Source organism: Neoarius graeffei, chromosome 10 (genome assembly GCF_027579695.1).
Source record: "Neoarius graeffei isolate fNeoGra1 chromosome 10, fNeoGra1.pri, whole genome shotgun sequence".
In the NCBI taxonomy this organism is placed as follows: Eukaryota; Metazoa; Chordata; class Actinopteri; order Siluriformes; family Ariidae; genus Neoarius; species Neoarius graeffei.
Genome location: NC_083578.1, coordinates 54,459,319 through 54,476,875, shown reverse-complemented (window position 1 = coordinate 54,476,875; position 17,557 = coordinate 54,459,319). Strand labels below are relative to the sequence as shown.

General features: G+C 41.0%; 1 protein-coding gene across 1 annotated transcript; it reads left to right on the top strand.

The window, feature by feature from the left end:
• Positions 1–1,450: 1,450 nt before the first annotated feature.
• LOC132893527 (transmembrane emp24 domain-containing protein 7-like) lies at positions 1,451–16,999 on the top strand. Its single transcript, XM_060932721.1, has 4 exons — positions 1,451–1,489; positions 14,503–14,748; positions 14,948–14,996; positions 16,755–16,999. The coding sequence occupies exons 1-4, from the start codon at positions 1,451–1,453 to the stop codon at positions 16,940–16,942; spliced, it is 522 nt and encodes a 173-aa protein (XP_060788704.1). The 3' UTR covers positions 16,943–16,999.
• Positions 17,000–17,557: the final 558 nt, after the last annotated feature.

Genomic DNA, 17,557 nt, shown 5'->3' with positions numbered 1-17,557 from the left:
ATGCGCACTTCACAAGTTCGGAAGTTTCAACGGTCGGGTGGAGTGAGAAGTCCGTGGCTGGTAAGATGGACTATTGCCTTTTTATGTGTGATGCGATGTAATGTTTATCAGTTATCATACACATATTGGTGACATCATTACGTGAAGCTAAGAATTCTGGGAATTTAGTCAGTTGTTCAGGAAGATGCTAGGTTAGAAGCATGTGTTATGTACGTCGTGTGTGCTTGAGTTATTAATAAAAGACCTCAACGAGATTCAGCCTGGCATTTTCATAACATGGTGTCAGAAGTGGCCCAGTGACTGAGTGATCGACCGCGAGGAGAAGTTCGACTGAAGCAACGAGATGGCCACACTCATGCATGCAGGCACTCATCAGGATTTTATGCCATTTCTCACAACTTACCATTTTTAAAATGTTGCAACCAATAATTTAATCATCTCGAATCAATACCTTACAAAGGGACAGGAAAACAAGCATTTTCACCATTTCAGGAGAATACAGAAGGCCGTAATAATATTACATACACAAGTCCTATAAACACAATATAGAACGCCAAAGCTGGCACGGTGGTGTAGTGGTTAGCGCTGTTGCCTCACAGCAAGAAGGTCCGGGTTCGAGCCCCGTGGTCGGCGAGGGCCTTTCTGTGCGGAGTTTGCATGTTCTCCCCGTGTCCGCGTGGGTTTCCTCCGGGTGCTCCGGTTTCCCCCACAGTCCAAAGACATGCAGGTTAGGTTAACTGGTGACTCTAAATTGACCGTAGGTGTGAATGTGAGTGTGAATGGTTGTCTGTGTCTATGTGTCAGCCCTGTGATGACCTGGCGACTTGTCCAGGGTGTACCCCGCCTTTCACCCGTAGTCAGCTGGGATAGGCTCCAGCTTGCCTGCGACCCTGTAGAACAGGATAAAGCGGCTACAGATAATGAGATGAGATGAGAACGCCAAAGCTGTGTATTGTGGTCCTAAGTGGTGTACTGATCTCTTCTTTTCGCTGAAGTAAACACCTCTCTCTCTCTCTCTCTCTCTCTCTCTCTCTCTCTCTCTCGGGTCAGTTCTGAGTTTCTTTTTCTGCTTGCGCTCACAGAAATGTGAAACCAGTTAGTCCTATTGCTACTCTGGAAAAATACTACTGTTACTTTTTTCAACTTTGGGATCAACATGATAATTCACTTCTGGTGACATCACTAATAAAAAAAAAATCTAAATCTTCCCCAAATGGAGTACTTCAGGGCTGGAGTTCAGCACAGGTCGGTGATCTCTCTACTTGAAGAAACCTTTCAATTCTCCAGCTATGTGTCTCAACACAGTTAGCTAACACATGAATCTTAACTGGTATTATTCAGTATTGTGTCGTGCATTAGGGGAGGGAATTTACATTATCCATGACATTATACCTTGTGCAGGATGCAAACAGTGAATAGGAAGCTCTTTAGTCATTGTTTTTCTTATATCATGGGTAAGAAATGTAAAATCGAGCGTAAGAGGGACAAGGTAAGGTAATTGTTGGGAATAAAAATGAATGCTGACCCAGTAACCTGTGTGCTGCCTTTAAAATTTGAAGGACATTTCAAAGGAAGAAGTACATTGGGCAGATTACACCACTGCTGCGCCTTTAGGGAAGTGATTTCACCCAGAAACATTTGTGTGATTATGATGTTCTGCAATACTTTTAACTCGACCTGCGTGTCCTGACTTGTTTGGTCCCTGGCCAGAGGAGGAACCTGATGATTACAGCAGGGAAATTACTGAGTTGTACAGAACTTGAAATCCCCAGACCTAATTTAAAGATGAACAAAACCCAAAAATAAACTCGCTATTATACTGACCGATAATATCCATACAAGATATGTTCGAGTGCTCACTTGTTCATGTTTTGTACCTGGAAACTGTGTACAGATTTGATTTTAAAAGAAGAACAGTGTTCCTAGGTGCTGACATCTCACACTCTCTCTGATCTTGCACTCCGAGTACAAATCGTGACGTCACCGACTCCAAGCATGACTTTCTGAGGCTATTGGATCTCAATTGAATTAAAAATGTATTTTGAGTCTCTGTCACATATCGAATCCAACAACAAACAAAAACAAAAAGTGCTCATCAGCTATTCAATTTTATTCAAATTACATTCAGTGAAATGTAGATGAGAGAGCCTACAGGGAGGAGGTGGCTCAGCTGGTCTCCTGGTGCCAGGAAAATAACCTCTCCTTGAATGCTGAGAAGACCAAGGAGATGATTATTGACCCGAGGAACAGGAGGAGAGACCAGCACGCCTCGCTGCACATCAACGGGACACAGGTGGAGAGGGTGAAAACATTTAAATTCCTCAGCACTCACATCAGTGAGGATCTCACCTGGACACACAACACACAGCAGACCATCAAGAAGGCTCAACAGAGACTCTTCTTCCTGAGGAAGCTGAGGAAATTTGGACTGTCCACCAAACTCCTCAGCAGCTTCTACAGGTGCACAGTGGAGAGTGTCCTGACAAATTCCATCACTGTGTGGTACAGGAACTGCACAACTCAGGACAGAAAGGCTCTCCAGCGTGTCATTAAAATGGCACAGTTCATCTGTGGAGCTGTCCTCCCCCCACTACAGGACATTTACAACACCCGGGTCACAAAAAGGGCACAGAGCATCATCAGGGACCAAACACACCTACAACACAGATTATTCACGCTCCTACCATCTGGCAGACGCTACAGGAGTGTGAAAGCAAGGACTACTAGACTGACAAACAGTTTTTACCCCCAGGCCATCAGGCTTTTGAACCACGGATTATAATCACCATCTATCTCTATATTTCCATCAGGCTTTGAACCACGGATTATATTAGCAATTTTGCACAAGACATTGCACAGTATATCTACCTCTATGTTTGCACATTGTTTGCCTCTCCTTTTTTTTTTAAATGTTATCTTCATTTTTCATTCTACTTTTACATTTTGCATTCCATATGCACTTTATACTTTATATTTCATATTTTATATGTATTTCTTTTTTTATATTGGTAAGCATAGTTTGGTTGGGCAGTTGCAAAATAAGACTTTCATTACCCAATAATAAACCGCTGTGTCTGTTATTGTGTATATGACAAATAAACATCTTGAATCTTGAAATTGTCTGCCATTCCAATTTGCCCTGTTTTACACTGTGTGCACAATTATTAGGCAAGTGAGTACTCTGACCCTACCATTATTTCTATGCATGTTTTCCAACCGCAAGCTAGATACACTTGAATGCTAATTGGATTTAAGCATTCTCAGGTTGTATTTATTTGTGTAATGAGGGAGGGTGTGACCTAAAGTCATTAATACCCTATATTAAGGTGTGCATAATTATTAGGCAGCTTCTTTATCTCAGGCAAAATGGGCCAAAAAAGAGATTTAACAGACACTGAAAAGACAAAAATTGTAAAATGCCTATCAGAGGGATGCAGCACTCTTGAAATAGCTAAGCTATAGAAATGTGAGCACAGAACAATCAAACGTTTTGTTGCAAATAGTCAACAGGGTCGCAAAAAATGTGTGGAGAAGAAAAGACACAAATTAACCGCAAAAGACTTGAGAAGGATTAAACATGAAGCTACCAGGAACCCATTATCCTCCAGTGCCACAATATTCTAGAACTGCAACCGACCTGGAGTGTCCAGAAGGACAAGGTGTTCGGTGCTCAGAGACATGGCCAAGGTAAGGAAGGCTGAAACACGACCACCACTAAACAAGACTCACAAGTTGAAATGTCAAGATTGGGCCAAGAAATATCTGAAGACAGATTTTCCAAAGGTTTTATGGACGGATGAAATGACAGTGACTCTGGATAGACCAGATGGATGGGCCCATAGCTGGATAACTAATGGACACAGGGCACTTTGACTCAGACACCAGCAAGGTGGTGGAGGGGTAATGGCATGGGCTGCTATTATTAAGGATGAGCTAGTTTGACCATTTCAGGTTGAAGATGGACTTAACATCAACTCCCAAACCTACTGCCAGTTTCTAAAAGATACATTCTTCAAGCAGTGGTATGGGAAGAAGTCTGCCATCATTCAAGAAGGCCATGATTGTTATGCAGAACAATGCACCATCACATGCACCCAAGTACTCCACTGCTTGGCGAGCCCACAAAGGCCTTAAAGATGACAAAGTAATGACATGGCCCCCTTCCTCACCTGACTTAAACCCTATTGAGTACTTGTGGCCCCTTCTTAAGCATGAGATTTACAGCGAGGGAAGACAATACACCACTCTGAATAGCATTTGGGAGGCCATGGTTGCTCCTGCACAAAAAGTTGATCGTCAACAAATAAAAAAACTAACAGACTGGATGGAAGGCTCATGGCAGTTATTGAAAAGAAGGGTGGCTATATTGGTCACTGAATATTTTTGAAATGCTAGAAGTGTTTATTTGTTAATTCTGAGTTGTTTATTTGTTACACTGAAAATTAAAATAAACAAGTGAGATGGGAAACTTTAAGCTTTTCATTTAGTTGCATAATAATTCTGCACACTAAATGTTGCCTAATAATTCTGCACACTTATATATTCCCCTGAGAAGACCTAAACTCCCCTTTCCTTTGTTAATCATTCTGGTTTTAGGTTTATTAACAATTTGGATTGACTGAGAGCACTGTATTTGTTCAACGATAAAATTAATCATCAGGAATACAACTTGCCTAATAATTGTGCACACAGTGTATATCTCCTTTTCTTTCTTTAAACTTATTTCTATTTATTATTTTATTCACTTATTTATCTTATCACTCCCATTTTTTCTATATTATTTTTTTATTTATTTATGCCTTTGTCATGTCTTGGAATGTCTGTCACTTTGTCTTTCACTTGTTCTTACTGTTTTGTTGTTGTATTGTCTAATTAAAAAAGAGGCTATTGGATCTCATGGATGCATCACTTCTAAATTGTTATAAACAGCCCTAAAGATGCCGAGTGTCCAGCGTTTGGGTGTAAAATAAGCCCGATCATTGATCATTTCATGTGATGACATGCTTTTGTTCGCTTTTCTCAGTGAATAAAAACAATCTTTCTAGACGGCAAGAATCATGTTGCTCTGGCAACCAGATGTTTACGCGTATCTCTCTGTGTCAGTACTGTGTGTGTGTGTGTGTGTGTGTGTGTGTGTGTGTGTTATCTAGCCGAGTGAGATTTAAACTTCATAAAAGTGAAATCTGTTTTGTGTATTTTGTTGCCAGTAAAATAAAAAAATTCTATTGGTTGCAGAAAATTTCAGGTTAGATTTTTAGAATTCGAAGCCTTTATTTCTCACGTAATACATCACAGCACAGTGAAGTTCTTTCTCTGTATTTAACCGATCTGAAGTGGTGAACACTTCATCCATCCCAATGCGGCGTGGCGATGTAGCTTACAGCAGGTTATGGTCGCTGAACTGCTGGCTGTCCAGGTGGTGCTCTGAAAACAGTGTGGGCTTTATAGATAATTGGGCTAATTTTGAGGGCACTGCTGGCCTGTTAGGGCGGGACGGTATCCATCCCACTCGGGAAGGTGCTGCTCTCATTTCCTGCAGCATAGGTCATAGTCTCAGAACAGGCCTAGTTAATTTCTGACAATCCAGAGCCAAGGCCAGGGAGCAGACGAACAGGCTAAACCGACTGTCTGCTAGCCGCACAGAGTCGTCACTCAGGGCCCACTACATCGAGACTGTGTCTGTTCCCCGAGCTCAACAAAAAGGTAGAAATTTTCAGAGAGTTTGTTCCAGTAACCTAATCAATATAAAATTAGATCATACTGACTGTACAGCTGCTGCCAGCACCTTTGATCTAAAGGTGGGGCTATTAAATATTAGATCTCTTACATCTAAAGTGCTAATGGTTAATGAACTCATTACTGATCAGGAGTTTAATGTACTGTGTTTAACAGAAACATGGATTAAGCCAAATGAATATATAGCATTAAATGAAGCGAGTCCTCCTGGATACAGTTATATACACCAGCCTCGTCTAACTGGCAGAGGAGGAGGCGTCGCGGTTATTTATAACGATTATCTAGGTGTAACACACAAACCTGGTTATAAATTTAATACATTTGAAGTTCTTCATACTCATATAATGTATGTAGCCTCGAAAAATAAGTCTACCCAGTTAATTCCATTGCTTATTATTTACAGGCCCCCGGGGCCATATTCTGAGTTTCTTTCTGAATTTGCAGATTTTATCTCAGATTTGGTTATTTCCTTAGACAAAGCTTTAGTTGTCGGAGATTTTAATATTCACTTTGATAACCCAGAAGACCCTTTAAAAACAGCGTTTGTGTCCATCTTAGATTCAGTCGGGATTAAGCAGAATGTCATAGGACCGACCCATAATGGTGGTCACACCCTTGATCTAATACTAACATTCAGATTAAACGTAGACAATATAGTCATACTTCCACAGTCTGAAGTTATCTCAGATCATTGTCTCATCTCATTCAAAATATGTCTGAGTAATAATATATGCACCTCACCACACTACTGTATTAAACGTACTTTCACGTCAACTACTGCACAGAGCTTTATAAATGATCTCCCAGAGCTGTCAACTTTGATTGGGTCACTGTCAGCCCCTGCAGAACTTGATCAGGCAACTGAATGCTTAGAGTCAACATTCCGCCATACTTTAGATAATGTAGCTCCTCTAAAAAGGAAAATGGTCAGAGACAAAAAATTAGCACCCTGGTATAATGATGACACTCGCACATTAAAACAGACCACTCGAAAATTGGAACGTAAATGGCGTCAAACAAAATTGGTAGTGTTCAAATTGGCGTGGAAGGAGAGCTTCCTGAAGTATAGAAAAGCTCTTAGTGCTGCAAGATCAACATATCTCTCCTCCCTAATAGAAGATAACAAAAATAATCCTAGATTCCTATTTAATACTGTAGCAAAATTAACCAGGAATAAGTCCACTATCAACACATGCACACCTGCAGTATGTAGTAGCAACGACTTCATGAATTTTTTTAATGACAAAATTGAGAATATCCGACAAAAAATTCAAACTACTAATTTAAGGTTAGACAATGAAAGTGACCTTGTAGTTAACAATATAACTGTATCAGATCATCAGAATGTTTTACTCCCCTAAAAGAAACTGAATTACTTTCATTAATCTCTACATCAAAAGCCTCAACTTGCGTACTAGATCCCTTACCGACACATCTATTCAAACAGATAATGCCTGGAGTAATTGAACCGCTTCTAAAAATAATAAATTCTTCTCTTACGATTGGCTATGTACCCAAATCCTTTAAACTAGCAGTTATCAAACCCCTGATTAAAAAACCTGACCTTGATCCCTGTCAGCTGTCCAATTATTGGCCAATATCAAACCTCCCCTTTATCTCCAAGATCCTTGAAAAAGCTGTGGCACAGCAGTTATGCTCATATTTACATAGGAATAACATCCATGAAATGTATCAGTCAGGATTTAGACCTCATCATAGCACAGAGACAGCACTGGTTAAAGTAGTAAACGACCTACTGTTGGCGTCTGATCAGGGCTGTGTCTCGCTACTTGTGTTGCTTGACCTTAGTGCAGCATTTGATACCATTGATCATTCCATTCTTCTGGATAGACTAGAAAATGTTGTGGGAGTTAAGGGAATGGCCCTCTCCTGGCTCAGGTCTTATCTAACTGATCGTTATCAGTATGTTGATATAAATGGTGATATTTCTAGACGTACCGAGGTAAAGTTTGGTGTTCCACAAGGTTCTGTCTTGGGTCCACTGCTTTTTTCTCTATATATGTTACCTCTGGGCGATATTATTCGTAAACATTGTATTAGTTTCCACTGTTATGCTGATGACACACAGTTGTATGTCTCTGCAAAACCTGATGAGAGACACCAGCTTAATAAAATTGAGGAATGTGTTAAGGACATTAGACACTGGATACTTATAAATTTCCTTCTGCTTAACTCTGACAAGACTGAAGTACTTGTACTAGGACCACATACAGCTAGAAGTAAGTTTTCTGATTACACAGTAACTCTGGATGGCCTTTCTGTTTCTTCACGTGCAGCAGTAAAAGACCTCGGAGTGATTATTGACCCCAGTCTTTCATTCGAAACTCACATTGATAACATCACCCGGATAGCCTTCTTTCATCTCAGAAATATTGCAAAGATAAGAAATTTAATGTCATTGCATGATGCAGAAAAACTAGTCCATGCTTTCGTTACCTCCAGGTTGGATTATTGTAATGCCTTACTGTCTGGATGTTCCAATAAGTGCATAAACAAGCTCCAGTTAGTTCAAAATGCCGCAGCAAGAGTCCTTACTAGAACTAGAAAATATGACCACATCACGCCTGTCTTATCCACACTGCATTGGCTCCCAATCAAATTTCGTATTGATTATAAAATACTACTATTGACCTTTAAAGCACTAAATGGTCTCGCACCACAGTACCTGAGTGAACTTCTGCTCCTTTATGACCCGCCACGCCTACTTAGATCAAAAGGTGCAGGCTATCTGCTGGTACCTCGTATAGTGAAGGCTACATCAGGGGGCAGAGCCTTTTCTTACAAAGCCCCACTGTTATGGAACAGCCTTCCAAGTAATGTTCGGGAATCAGACACAGTCTCAGCATTTAAGTCTAGGCTGAAAACATATCTGTTTAGTCAAGCCTTTTGTTAATGGTGTTTATGAGGTAAAGGAGTAGATCTGGAGGGTCCTCAGACATAGAGTGTTTTGGTAAACTGGGATGTATGGATGCTGTCAGTCCCCACTCGCTTGCTCACTCGAGTTTGTTGACAGTGCAGTGGCTGGCTGCTTTATGTCCCGGGGCTCCCTCATGCCTGTGTTACCTTCTGGCTCTCTCCTTTTAGTTATGCTGTCATAGTTAGTTGCCGGAGTCCCTGCTTGTACTCGGTGCAATATGTATACTGTTCCTACTTATTCAGGTGACATTGGGCATACCTAACCACCTGTGTTTTCTTTCTCTCCCCCCCCACCCCAAATCTGTCCCTCTGAGTTACATGGAGTCAACAGGAAATCTTTTGGTGGAGACGGTGGGGACCTCGACTGGCTATCGTAGCCTGCAGGGAATCGGCCGTCAGACATTCTGTCGCATGTCCCAGACCCGGTGAAATGTAACTGAATTGTCTTGGCCAGGCCTAAGGGTCCCATCTGCATCTCATCATTGCTGAGGAGTGTGCTCCCATCACCCAATCAAGCATCCAGCTAGAGCAGGTCATGATATATTTTTTACCATATTAACATGCCATTGTGTCTTATGCCTGATGTAAAGACTCTCGTCTCTGCAAGCCTACCACACAGATTTAATACTTGTCATTTTTAGGGCATACCTAACAATGTGTTTTCTTTCTCTCTCTCCCCCCCCCCCCCCCCCCATCTGTCCCTCTGAGTTACATGTTGATCCTGGGATTGAGATGCTGGCCTCTTCTGCCCCTCGGACCTGCTTGATCCATCCTGGTGCCCTGTGTCTGGTCGGAGTTTTATCGCCCCACTCCTGTGAAGGACGGCCCCATGAGGACAGTTGAGGGTTATACCTGTCAAAACTGTTAATATTATAGTCAGGCTGTCTGTTGTTGCCCAAATGAGGATGGGTTCCCTTTTGAGTCTGGTTCCTCTCGAGGTTTCTTCCTCATGTCGTCTGAGGGAGTTTTTCCTTGCCGCCGTCGCCACAGGCTTGCTCATTGGGGATAGATTAGGGATAAAATTAGCTCATGTTTTAAGTCGTTCAAATTCTGTAAAGCTGCTTTGCGACAATGTTTATTGTTAAAAGCGCTGTACAAATAAACTTGATTTTGATTTGATTTGAACACGCGAGTACACGTTCACACACACACACACACACACACACACACACACACACACACACACACACACACACACACACATTTTCTCTCTCTCACGTGCTCTCACTCTAGTGCAGGGGTGTTAAACTCATTTTGGTTCAGGGGCCACATACAGCCCATCTGATCTCAAGTGGGCCAGACCAGTAAAATAATTGCAAAATAACCTTTGTCAACTCCAAATCTTTAGCATTGTTTTTTCAGTAGGCTATGCTTTATGCTTCAGCCTACATTTGTAGCCTACATAATCACTGATCACAAGGGATCTAGATTATTACAGATTTATTCACAGAGAGGCCAATGGATTTGAAATAAAATGCATTTCACTCTCAAACAACTGGTTTATTTTTATACAGTTGAGTGAATACAGTTTTACATCTGACAGCCTGAAACAACTCCCCACACTAATGTTGGCAAAGGCAGATTGCTTTTCAGGGCACACGACTTCTGCAGCCTTCAGCATGCATTTTTTCACAAGTTCACCATCAGAAAATGGCTTGGATGCTTGCACCAACTCGTTTGCAATAAGGTAGCTAGCTTTCACTGCTCCATCACTGACCCAAGGACGCGTTATCCTAATGGGCTTCGTGGGCAGCTGCCCAGGGCCTCGGCCACTAGGGGGCTTCAGAGGTAGCGAGATCGGAAAATATGAAACGATATTTTCAGAAGTTTTGATCGTATTGATAACATTTTTGATGCATTTCGCCACCCGTAAGGAAGCCCACCTTGTCCCGTCGCATAAATCATCCGTCATTGTCAATACGATCACTGTCCACCATGTCTTCACACGCTACGCCAACTTGAGTTCAATGATTTAATTAATGACTTCGCTTTCCAGAAAAGTAGGAAAGTGCCCTTGTAAGTTGACCCATGGCTGTCAAACTGAATGCGCAAAGCTGTGTGCCACTGCTGTTTGGGACATTACGTGTGTGAAAGGATGAAATGTTTCACATAGCCTAACGTTTTGAGATTTATTTCTGAGAAGCAAGATATTTTTCTTTCTTTGTTATCGCTCTTTGTTTTCACAAGTTAAAAGTCGCCTGGATTCCAAAATGAAAACGAATGGTTATATACCAAATGAATGTTCTTGTTCTGAATACTAAAGAAACTGTTGTAGGCCTAGGTTATGTTCTTGACATGTTGTTCATTGACTCACTCATTCAAAGGCTTCTTGAGGCTAAACTTTAGTTAACCAGACTTGTTAACCGTGATGTCTGATGGATTTTTTCACCATGCAATTACCTATTTCACCATTGCTTTTTCTCGATTGAATAGGTGTTGATGGATATAAAGTTTTATCGTTCAATAGTATTTCTAATTGTGCCACTGTCATTATTTAAGTTTCTGTGTCTAGTTAGACAGGCACGTCTGAGGGGGTGAATTTGCTGAGCGCAGTTGACAACAGGCTGCCCAGGGCCTCGGCAAGGGTTAACGCGACCCTGACACTGACCTCACTGCTGTGAGCAGGAGCGCCGCCAGAAATTTTGGGCCCCATGAAAGATTAGAATTTTGGGGCCCCCAACTTTGCCCACCCTCGTCACAATTGCACTATTGTCATTATTTGACTTTTGATAGCCCATAGACCTTGAGTTTGTGACTTTGTTATTACATTTTATGTATTAACCTACCAGGGACTAGATGAAAACTGGTCAGTGACTAATTCTGGTGCATTTAAACACTTCTGGTGTCCTCCCTGGCTGCTGCATCATGGCCTGATGAGGGGTTAGTTAATGCATGAAAAAGTTTGATGCATTCAAGTTTGATGCATTTAACTGAACTCCATACTCAGTAGCCTTACAAATGTTACCCATAAAAGACAGGAAACATCTTATTATGAATTTATTTCAAAGTGACACGGAGTGACATTTCAATTTGATCAATTACGTACGTATTTCTTCATATGTTGTAACCTCTATCCCTCTTTTATGTGTGCTGCGCTTTCTCCAGCTCCTCAATTTGAACCAATGGTTTAGAATGTGTGAACATTCCACACACGTAACCATGTCAAACACTTGACTGGTGTCCGTTATTAGCAACACTTTAATCTAGCAAACTGTATATGGCGCTTGCTCATTAAAAACTTCAATCCTAAAGCATTTATGGGTTGTATTGCTGCTTACTTCCCTCTCCAAAGAGGGGTTCAGTGGTTTGGTAGGGTGGAGGTCCCCCTGAGGCTGAATCTGTGCATATTTAGGGCACCCCATTAGTTATGAAACTGGTTATTAGCACTAGTTATTAGCACCAGCATAACGTAATATTTCATCTTGTTTATCACACAAGTCAGTTCAGTTATTAAAATGGAAAAAATGTCACTGTACAAACTGTAAAAGTGTTCTCTTGATAGGCTAATCCAACCACGTTCATACTGTTCATTTACCATTCGCTAATATTTTGAACACACGTGAGCGATAGCTACCTTTCTTTGGGAAAAACTGAGTGACCCGTTGCCTGCCTCTCCGGTCCCTCTCAGCTTTCAGCTGCCTTTCTTTATGTTTTTGACAGCCACTCTTCATATTTAGCAATCATAGACTGTATGCACTCCACTGCTGGCTGGCTGCTGCTGCACCGCGACACAGCAGCAAGGAGCGTTGCACTGATCAGCACACAGATTTAACGCATCGTGCTTCTACCAGAACTGGACCGTACCATTTCGCAAAAGGGGGAGGGTTAAATGACAATATGTTGAAGAACTCAAGAAATAGACAACCTTGTTCAATTAGCTCATTTTACCAGATGGAATATTGCATTGTTGTTATTTCAAAAGTCTTATTAAAATAATTAAAAGCATATTATCAGCCCCTTAAAGGGCCCCATGGTAGTGCTGGGCCCCTAGAATTGTTCTAACCTTCCCCCCCCGGCGGCGCCCATGGCTGCGAGTAAATGCAGAGTGCTGTTTCTTTAGACCAGCTAGCAATTCGTTTATCTTCTCTTTTCTTAATTGTCCATACAAATTGTGAAGTTTTTCTTTATGATGAGTCTCATAGAGGCGCTGAATATTATATTCTTTGAGCACTGCAACCTGTTGATTACATACCAAGCACACTGGTTTTGTATTCACCTCTGTGAATAAATAATACTCAGTCCATTTTTCCTGGAAAACTCTGCACTCTACGTCAACTTTTCTTCTTTTTGACAAAGACATTTTGGTAATGGGGGTATCACTCTTGATAATTTTGATAGCAACTTAATAGTGGTGAGGCAAGACTGCCATTCATGGAATCAGACAGCATATCTGGGCACGTTGCTAAAATGTGCTGTTTATTTCCTGATCTCTTGTTATGTCAGTGCTGCTTTTTTTGGCTGCCCCTAGCGGCTGAATTGAGCATTTCGGTTATTTCTTTAAATATTCAAATCGTCACAGGAATGGGCTAGAGATTTACTTTTTTTTTGACATCCTTAGAATTTTTTTTTTCTACAAGTCTGGGGCCGGATTAAACCATCTAGCGGGCCAGATCCGGCCCGTGGGCCATATGTTTGACACCCCTGCTCTAGTGTCTCTCACATGCACAGGGAGAGAGCGAGCAGTGGCTCCTGGGGCTTTGTTTGTTTGTTTGTTTGTATTTAGAAGCCTTTATCTGATGGTTCTGTGTACCAAAGGTAAACTGTGTTTTCGGGTTTTGTTAGCATCACAGGCTGATATCCGGTTTCAGTGCAAATGGCTGTGGCCAGATAAATCGATGCTCTCATGCCATGAGTGGAGATCATGAGATGAAGGGACGGTATAATTCTGAGCTCCACTTGTGACATAGAAAGAGGAGCTGAATCTGAAGGGCTTGTTGAAACATGTTTGCTGAAATAGGAGGCTAAGGTGCACAAGCACTGAAAGCGTTTTTCATTATACATCCCCTTTAATATTAAGCAAGCTAATAATAATGATGATGATTTTATTTATAAATGACTGTCGTCTATGTGGTCGCTGTATGTAAAATTGCTGTAAAGTTAAATGAGGAATAATGTAATAGAAATAAAAGATGAAGTGAAAATAGAAGAGTTAGATCTGCATAAAGAGACGAATACGCAAATATAAATGAAAAATGTGTTCAAAAATAAATGGGTATAAACATAGATTAAAAGGGTAGTTTAATGAATTTTAAAATGGTTAACAAATACTATCATAAAATAAATAACAATCTCACTTTTGCGGTGATTGTTAATAGTGATCTGGACTGTCAAACCCATGAGGAGTAATAAAATCATGGATATCACAGACCCCAATTAATAATCAAATGTCTGCGTAACAAATCGAAGATATTTCCCTGTTGCTTGATCTCCAAAAGGATGCTGTTAGCTTTAATATTTCGTGAACTGTTAGAAGTAAGGTTGAAAGTGATAACGTCATCAATCTGCTCTATCAAACATTATGAACATTGTAAAGCTCGTGCTGCAGGGTGACCTGTGTGTAAGCATTCCTATCACAACAAAACCCTACAGTGAAAACATAACATGCACTTGGGCAGATTCTTTTATCCGGAATGATTTTGAAGTGCTTTGTCAAAAAATGTTTGTGTTCGTACAAATAGGCCAGTGTCTAAGAGTACCATTTAAGCTAAAAGTAAGGAATTGTCTTTCTGTAACCCCCCCCAAGTGTCCAAAATTTTTTTTATTTATTTAATTTTTTCCCCCTAATAAGTTATAAACTGTTTGTGCACATTTACTTTTTATTCTGTTCAGGTTGTCACCGGGGGCCACTACGATGTTGACTGTCGTCTCAAGGATCTGGATGGTACAGTTCTGTACAAAGAAATGAAGAAGCAGTATGACAGTTTCACGTTTACTGCTGCAAAAAATGGAACGTACAAGTTCTGCTTCAGCAATGAATTCTCCACCTTCACACACAAGACTGTCTACTTTGACTTTCAAGTCGGTGATGATCCTCCACTCTTCCCCAACGAAAACCGAGTGACTGCACTAACTCAGGTACACATTTCACAAATCAAATAAAGAGGATTAAGAGTTATAAATAATCAAGGATAAGAATAATAACATGGTTAAATCACTGATATTGTCAAGTCATCGTCTACTTAGTGTATCGTAAGTCACTGCTATCAGTCGAATTGTTTTGGCTGTAGATTGCTGAACATTTCTTCATTGTTTTCATTTTTTTTCTCTCTGTCAGATGGAATCTGCATGCGTCTCTATCCATGAAGCCCTGAAGCCTGTGATTGATTACTGTGGGTGCAATCAGTTAATTATTGAAATTAAGTGATCGATCTCGTTAAATCAGTCTCATTAAGTTTGAAGGTTAATAATTAAAATGAATCAATCCCATTGAATCGCTTACTTTGACTCAATTGAATTGAATCATACCATAGAATCAGTCTCATTTAGTGAATCGTTCAATGAATCGTTTAGTGAATCGTTCAATGAATCATTTAGTGAATCATACCAATGAATCATTTAGTGAATCGTATAGTGAATCGTTTAGTGAATCATTTAATGAATCACACCATTAATCCTGGTGCTTAATAATAAATTACCAAACAGCTAGATTATGGTATATTTCCAAATTATTACAATCACTTACCACATTACATAACTTTTATATGCACCCTTTTGAATTCGAAGGAGATTGGGGACTTCATATCGTTCACACAAATAAACACAGTTTGTTTAATAAATGAATTTATTATAACAAAGATAAAAAGAATAAATCAATATATACAAGCAGTGAGGTGTGTATATACATGTGTGGTGTGTGTGTATGGCCTAGCTTGTTGCTAGCTAAAACAAAAGAATGTTATCTAAATAGAACAAAGGATTAGCTCTGTTGCTAATGTGTGCTTGTGTATGTGTGGGACTTGACCATGTGTTTAGCCTCGTGTAGCTAACTACACGTGGTGGAGGCCTAGATTAGCCTTGTGTTGCTAGTGTGTTTGTGAAAGGCCCTATGGCCTAGCTAAAGTGTGTGTTTGTTAGGCCTGGTGAGGCCTACTGAGCATGAGGTAGGCCTAGATTAGCTTTGTGTTGCTAAGCAGACAAAGGGAAGCTGTAGCTAAAGTTATCAGGCCTGTTGAGCACGTGTTTTCTCAGTAACAAAAAGATTCCACACTCATAACATTACCAAACTCACTGAAACCTTGATAAGGTCAAAATGTATGATAAAGAAATTAGTGTTAGTCAGAATAAGAGAGAGAGAAGGAGCATGCGCAGCCTATCTATTAAACAATTGAGAGAACATAGAACCAAAATAAATCAATATGCTGCGTGTCTAACAGTGTAACAGATAAACCTGGGTTTAAATTCACACTATTCCAATAAAATCAAATTCCTAAGACTATCTTAATTATGCCCAAATGCCAAAATCTTACTTAATACTGCCTTTAGCAAGATATGAAGAACTATTCGCCGGTGTAGTTTCGGGCCTCACCGTGGGAGCACGTGAGCCGCTCGTGATGGAGGCGTAGAAAACTTTCGGGTCCAGCGGAGCACTTGGGTGGTTCCCGTGGAAAGCAGAGGATTCTTGGTCCGAACCTCACCGTTCGTGAGGAAAAGTCTCTGATCAGAATCAGATGCACAGCGCTTTTGAGTTAAAAAGGATTCAATCGCTTCTTAACTTTTAACTGCCTGGGCTGCAGTCGCGACGTCACTTCTAATACAAGTAAACCGGTTGTAACTCAGGTTGAGTTTACAGATCGCGCGACTCTAGAGTTTACCTTTGCCAAGGGTAAGAAAGAAAATCGCGCTGAGTGATGGATCTTGCAAGAAAGAAGACGTCTTTTTGGCGGAGAGCATCCCTTTATGCGTCCAGACTCCTTGAAAACCGGACGCGAGAGACAAAGATGGCGGAGCTTCCGCTTGGATTTATGCGTGCATGGCGGACAAACGTAGATGATCCCGCCCCGGCGTGACGTAGGTCAACGCGGAAGTAGGCTGATGGGAAATGTAGTTTCTTAAAGAGACAAAATGGCGGCATGATACCTACAATTACCAGACCCATTTCCGGCTGAGGGAGGCACAGGGACGCAGCAGAGCAGAGGACCTGAACACCAGGGTGGCCTTCTGGTCCATCGGGGAGGCATTTATCCTCCTGGTGATCAGTATCAGCCAGGTCGTCCTGCTCAGAAGCTTCTTTTCAGATAAGAAAACCACAACAACCCGTGTTGGATCCTAACATCTCCAAGTCATTGTTATTTTTGATTTCTCTGTCTCGTGTGCACACACACACACACACACACACACACACACACACACACACACACACACACACACACACACACACAAAAAAAAAAAAAGGGACTAAAGGCTGCTGCCATGGTTCATTCTCCAATTTTAGAACTACATGCATAATGTTTATTTAAAGACGTATCTGTTTTGGCTTTACATCTTTCAAGCTTCTGTATGGATTAACCTTTCTAACCAACGAAAGCATATTTTTAATTTTTACACTGCTTTCTTTAATTTGTGAAGGGAGGAGCTACACAACACACGCTTAGCTCTGCAGATCTAAAGTTAAAAGATAAAATGAACTCATAAGTCTTGTGGTGCTTAGAGATCAGCAGTAAGACTGGAGTATTAAATAAGCATCATAAAACACTTTCAGAAACATGTCCGAAGCACATTGGTCTCTTGACTTTCTGAGGCTTGCCATCTAATATCTGCCTGTGTATACAATTCCCATTCATCTCATCATCTCTAGCCGCTTTATCCTGTTCTACAGGGTCGCAGGCAAGCTGGAGCCTATCCCAGCTGACTACGGGCGAAAGGCGGGGTACACCCTGGACAAGTC

Coding starts and splice junctions, on each gene's coding strand:
- LOC132893527 (XM_060932721.1), top strand. CDS start 1,451: ATGGGTAAGAAATGTAAAATCGAGCGTAAGAGGGACAAG. Junction 14,749..14,947: donor GAGTGACTGCACTAACTCAG/GTACACATTTCA, acceptor TCTCTCTGTCAG/ATGGAATCTGCATGCGTCTC. Junction 14,997..16,754: donor AGCCCTGAAGCCTGTGATTG/ATTACTGTGGGT, acceptor ATGATACCTACA/ATTACCAGACCCATTTCCGG.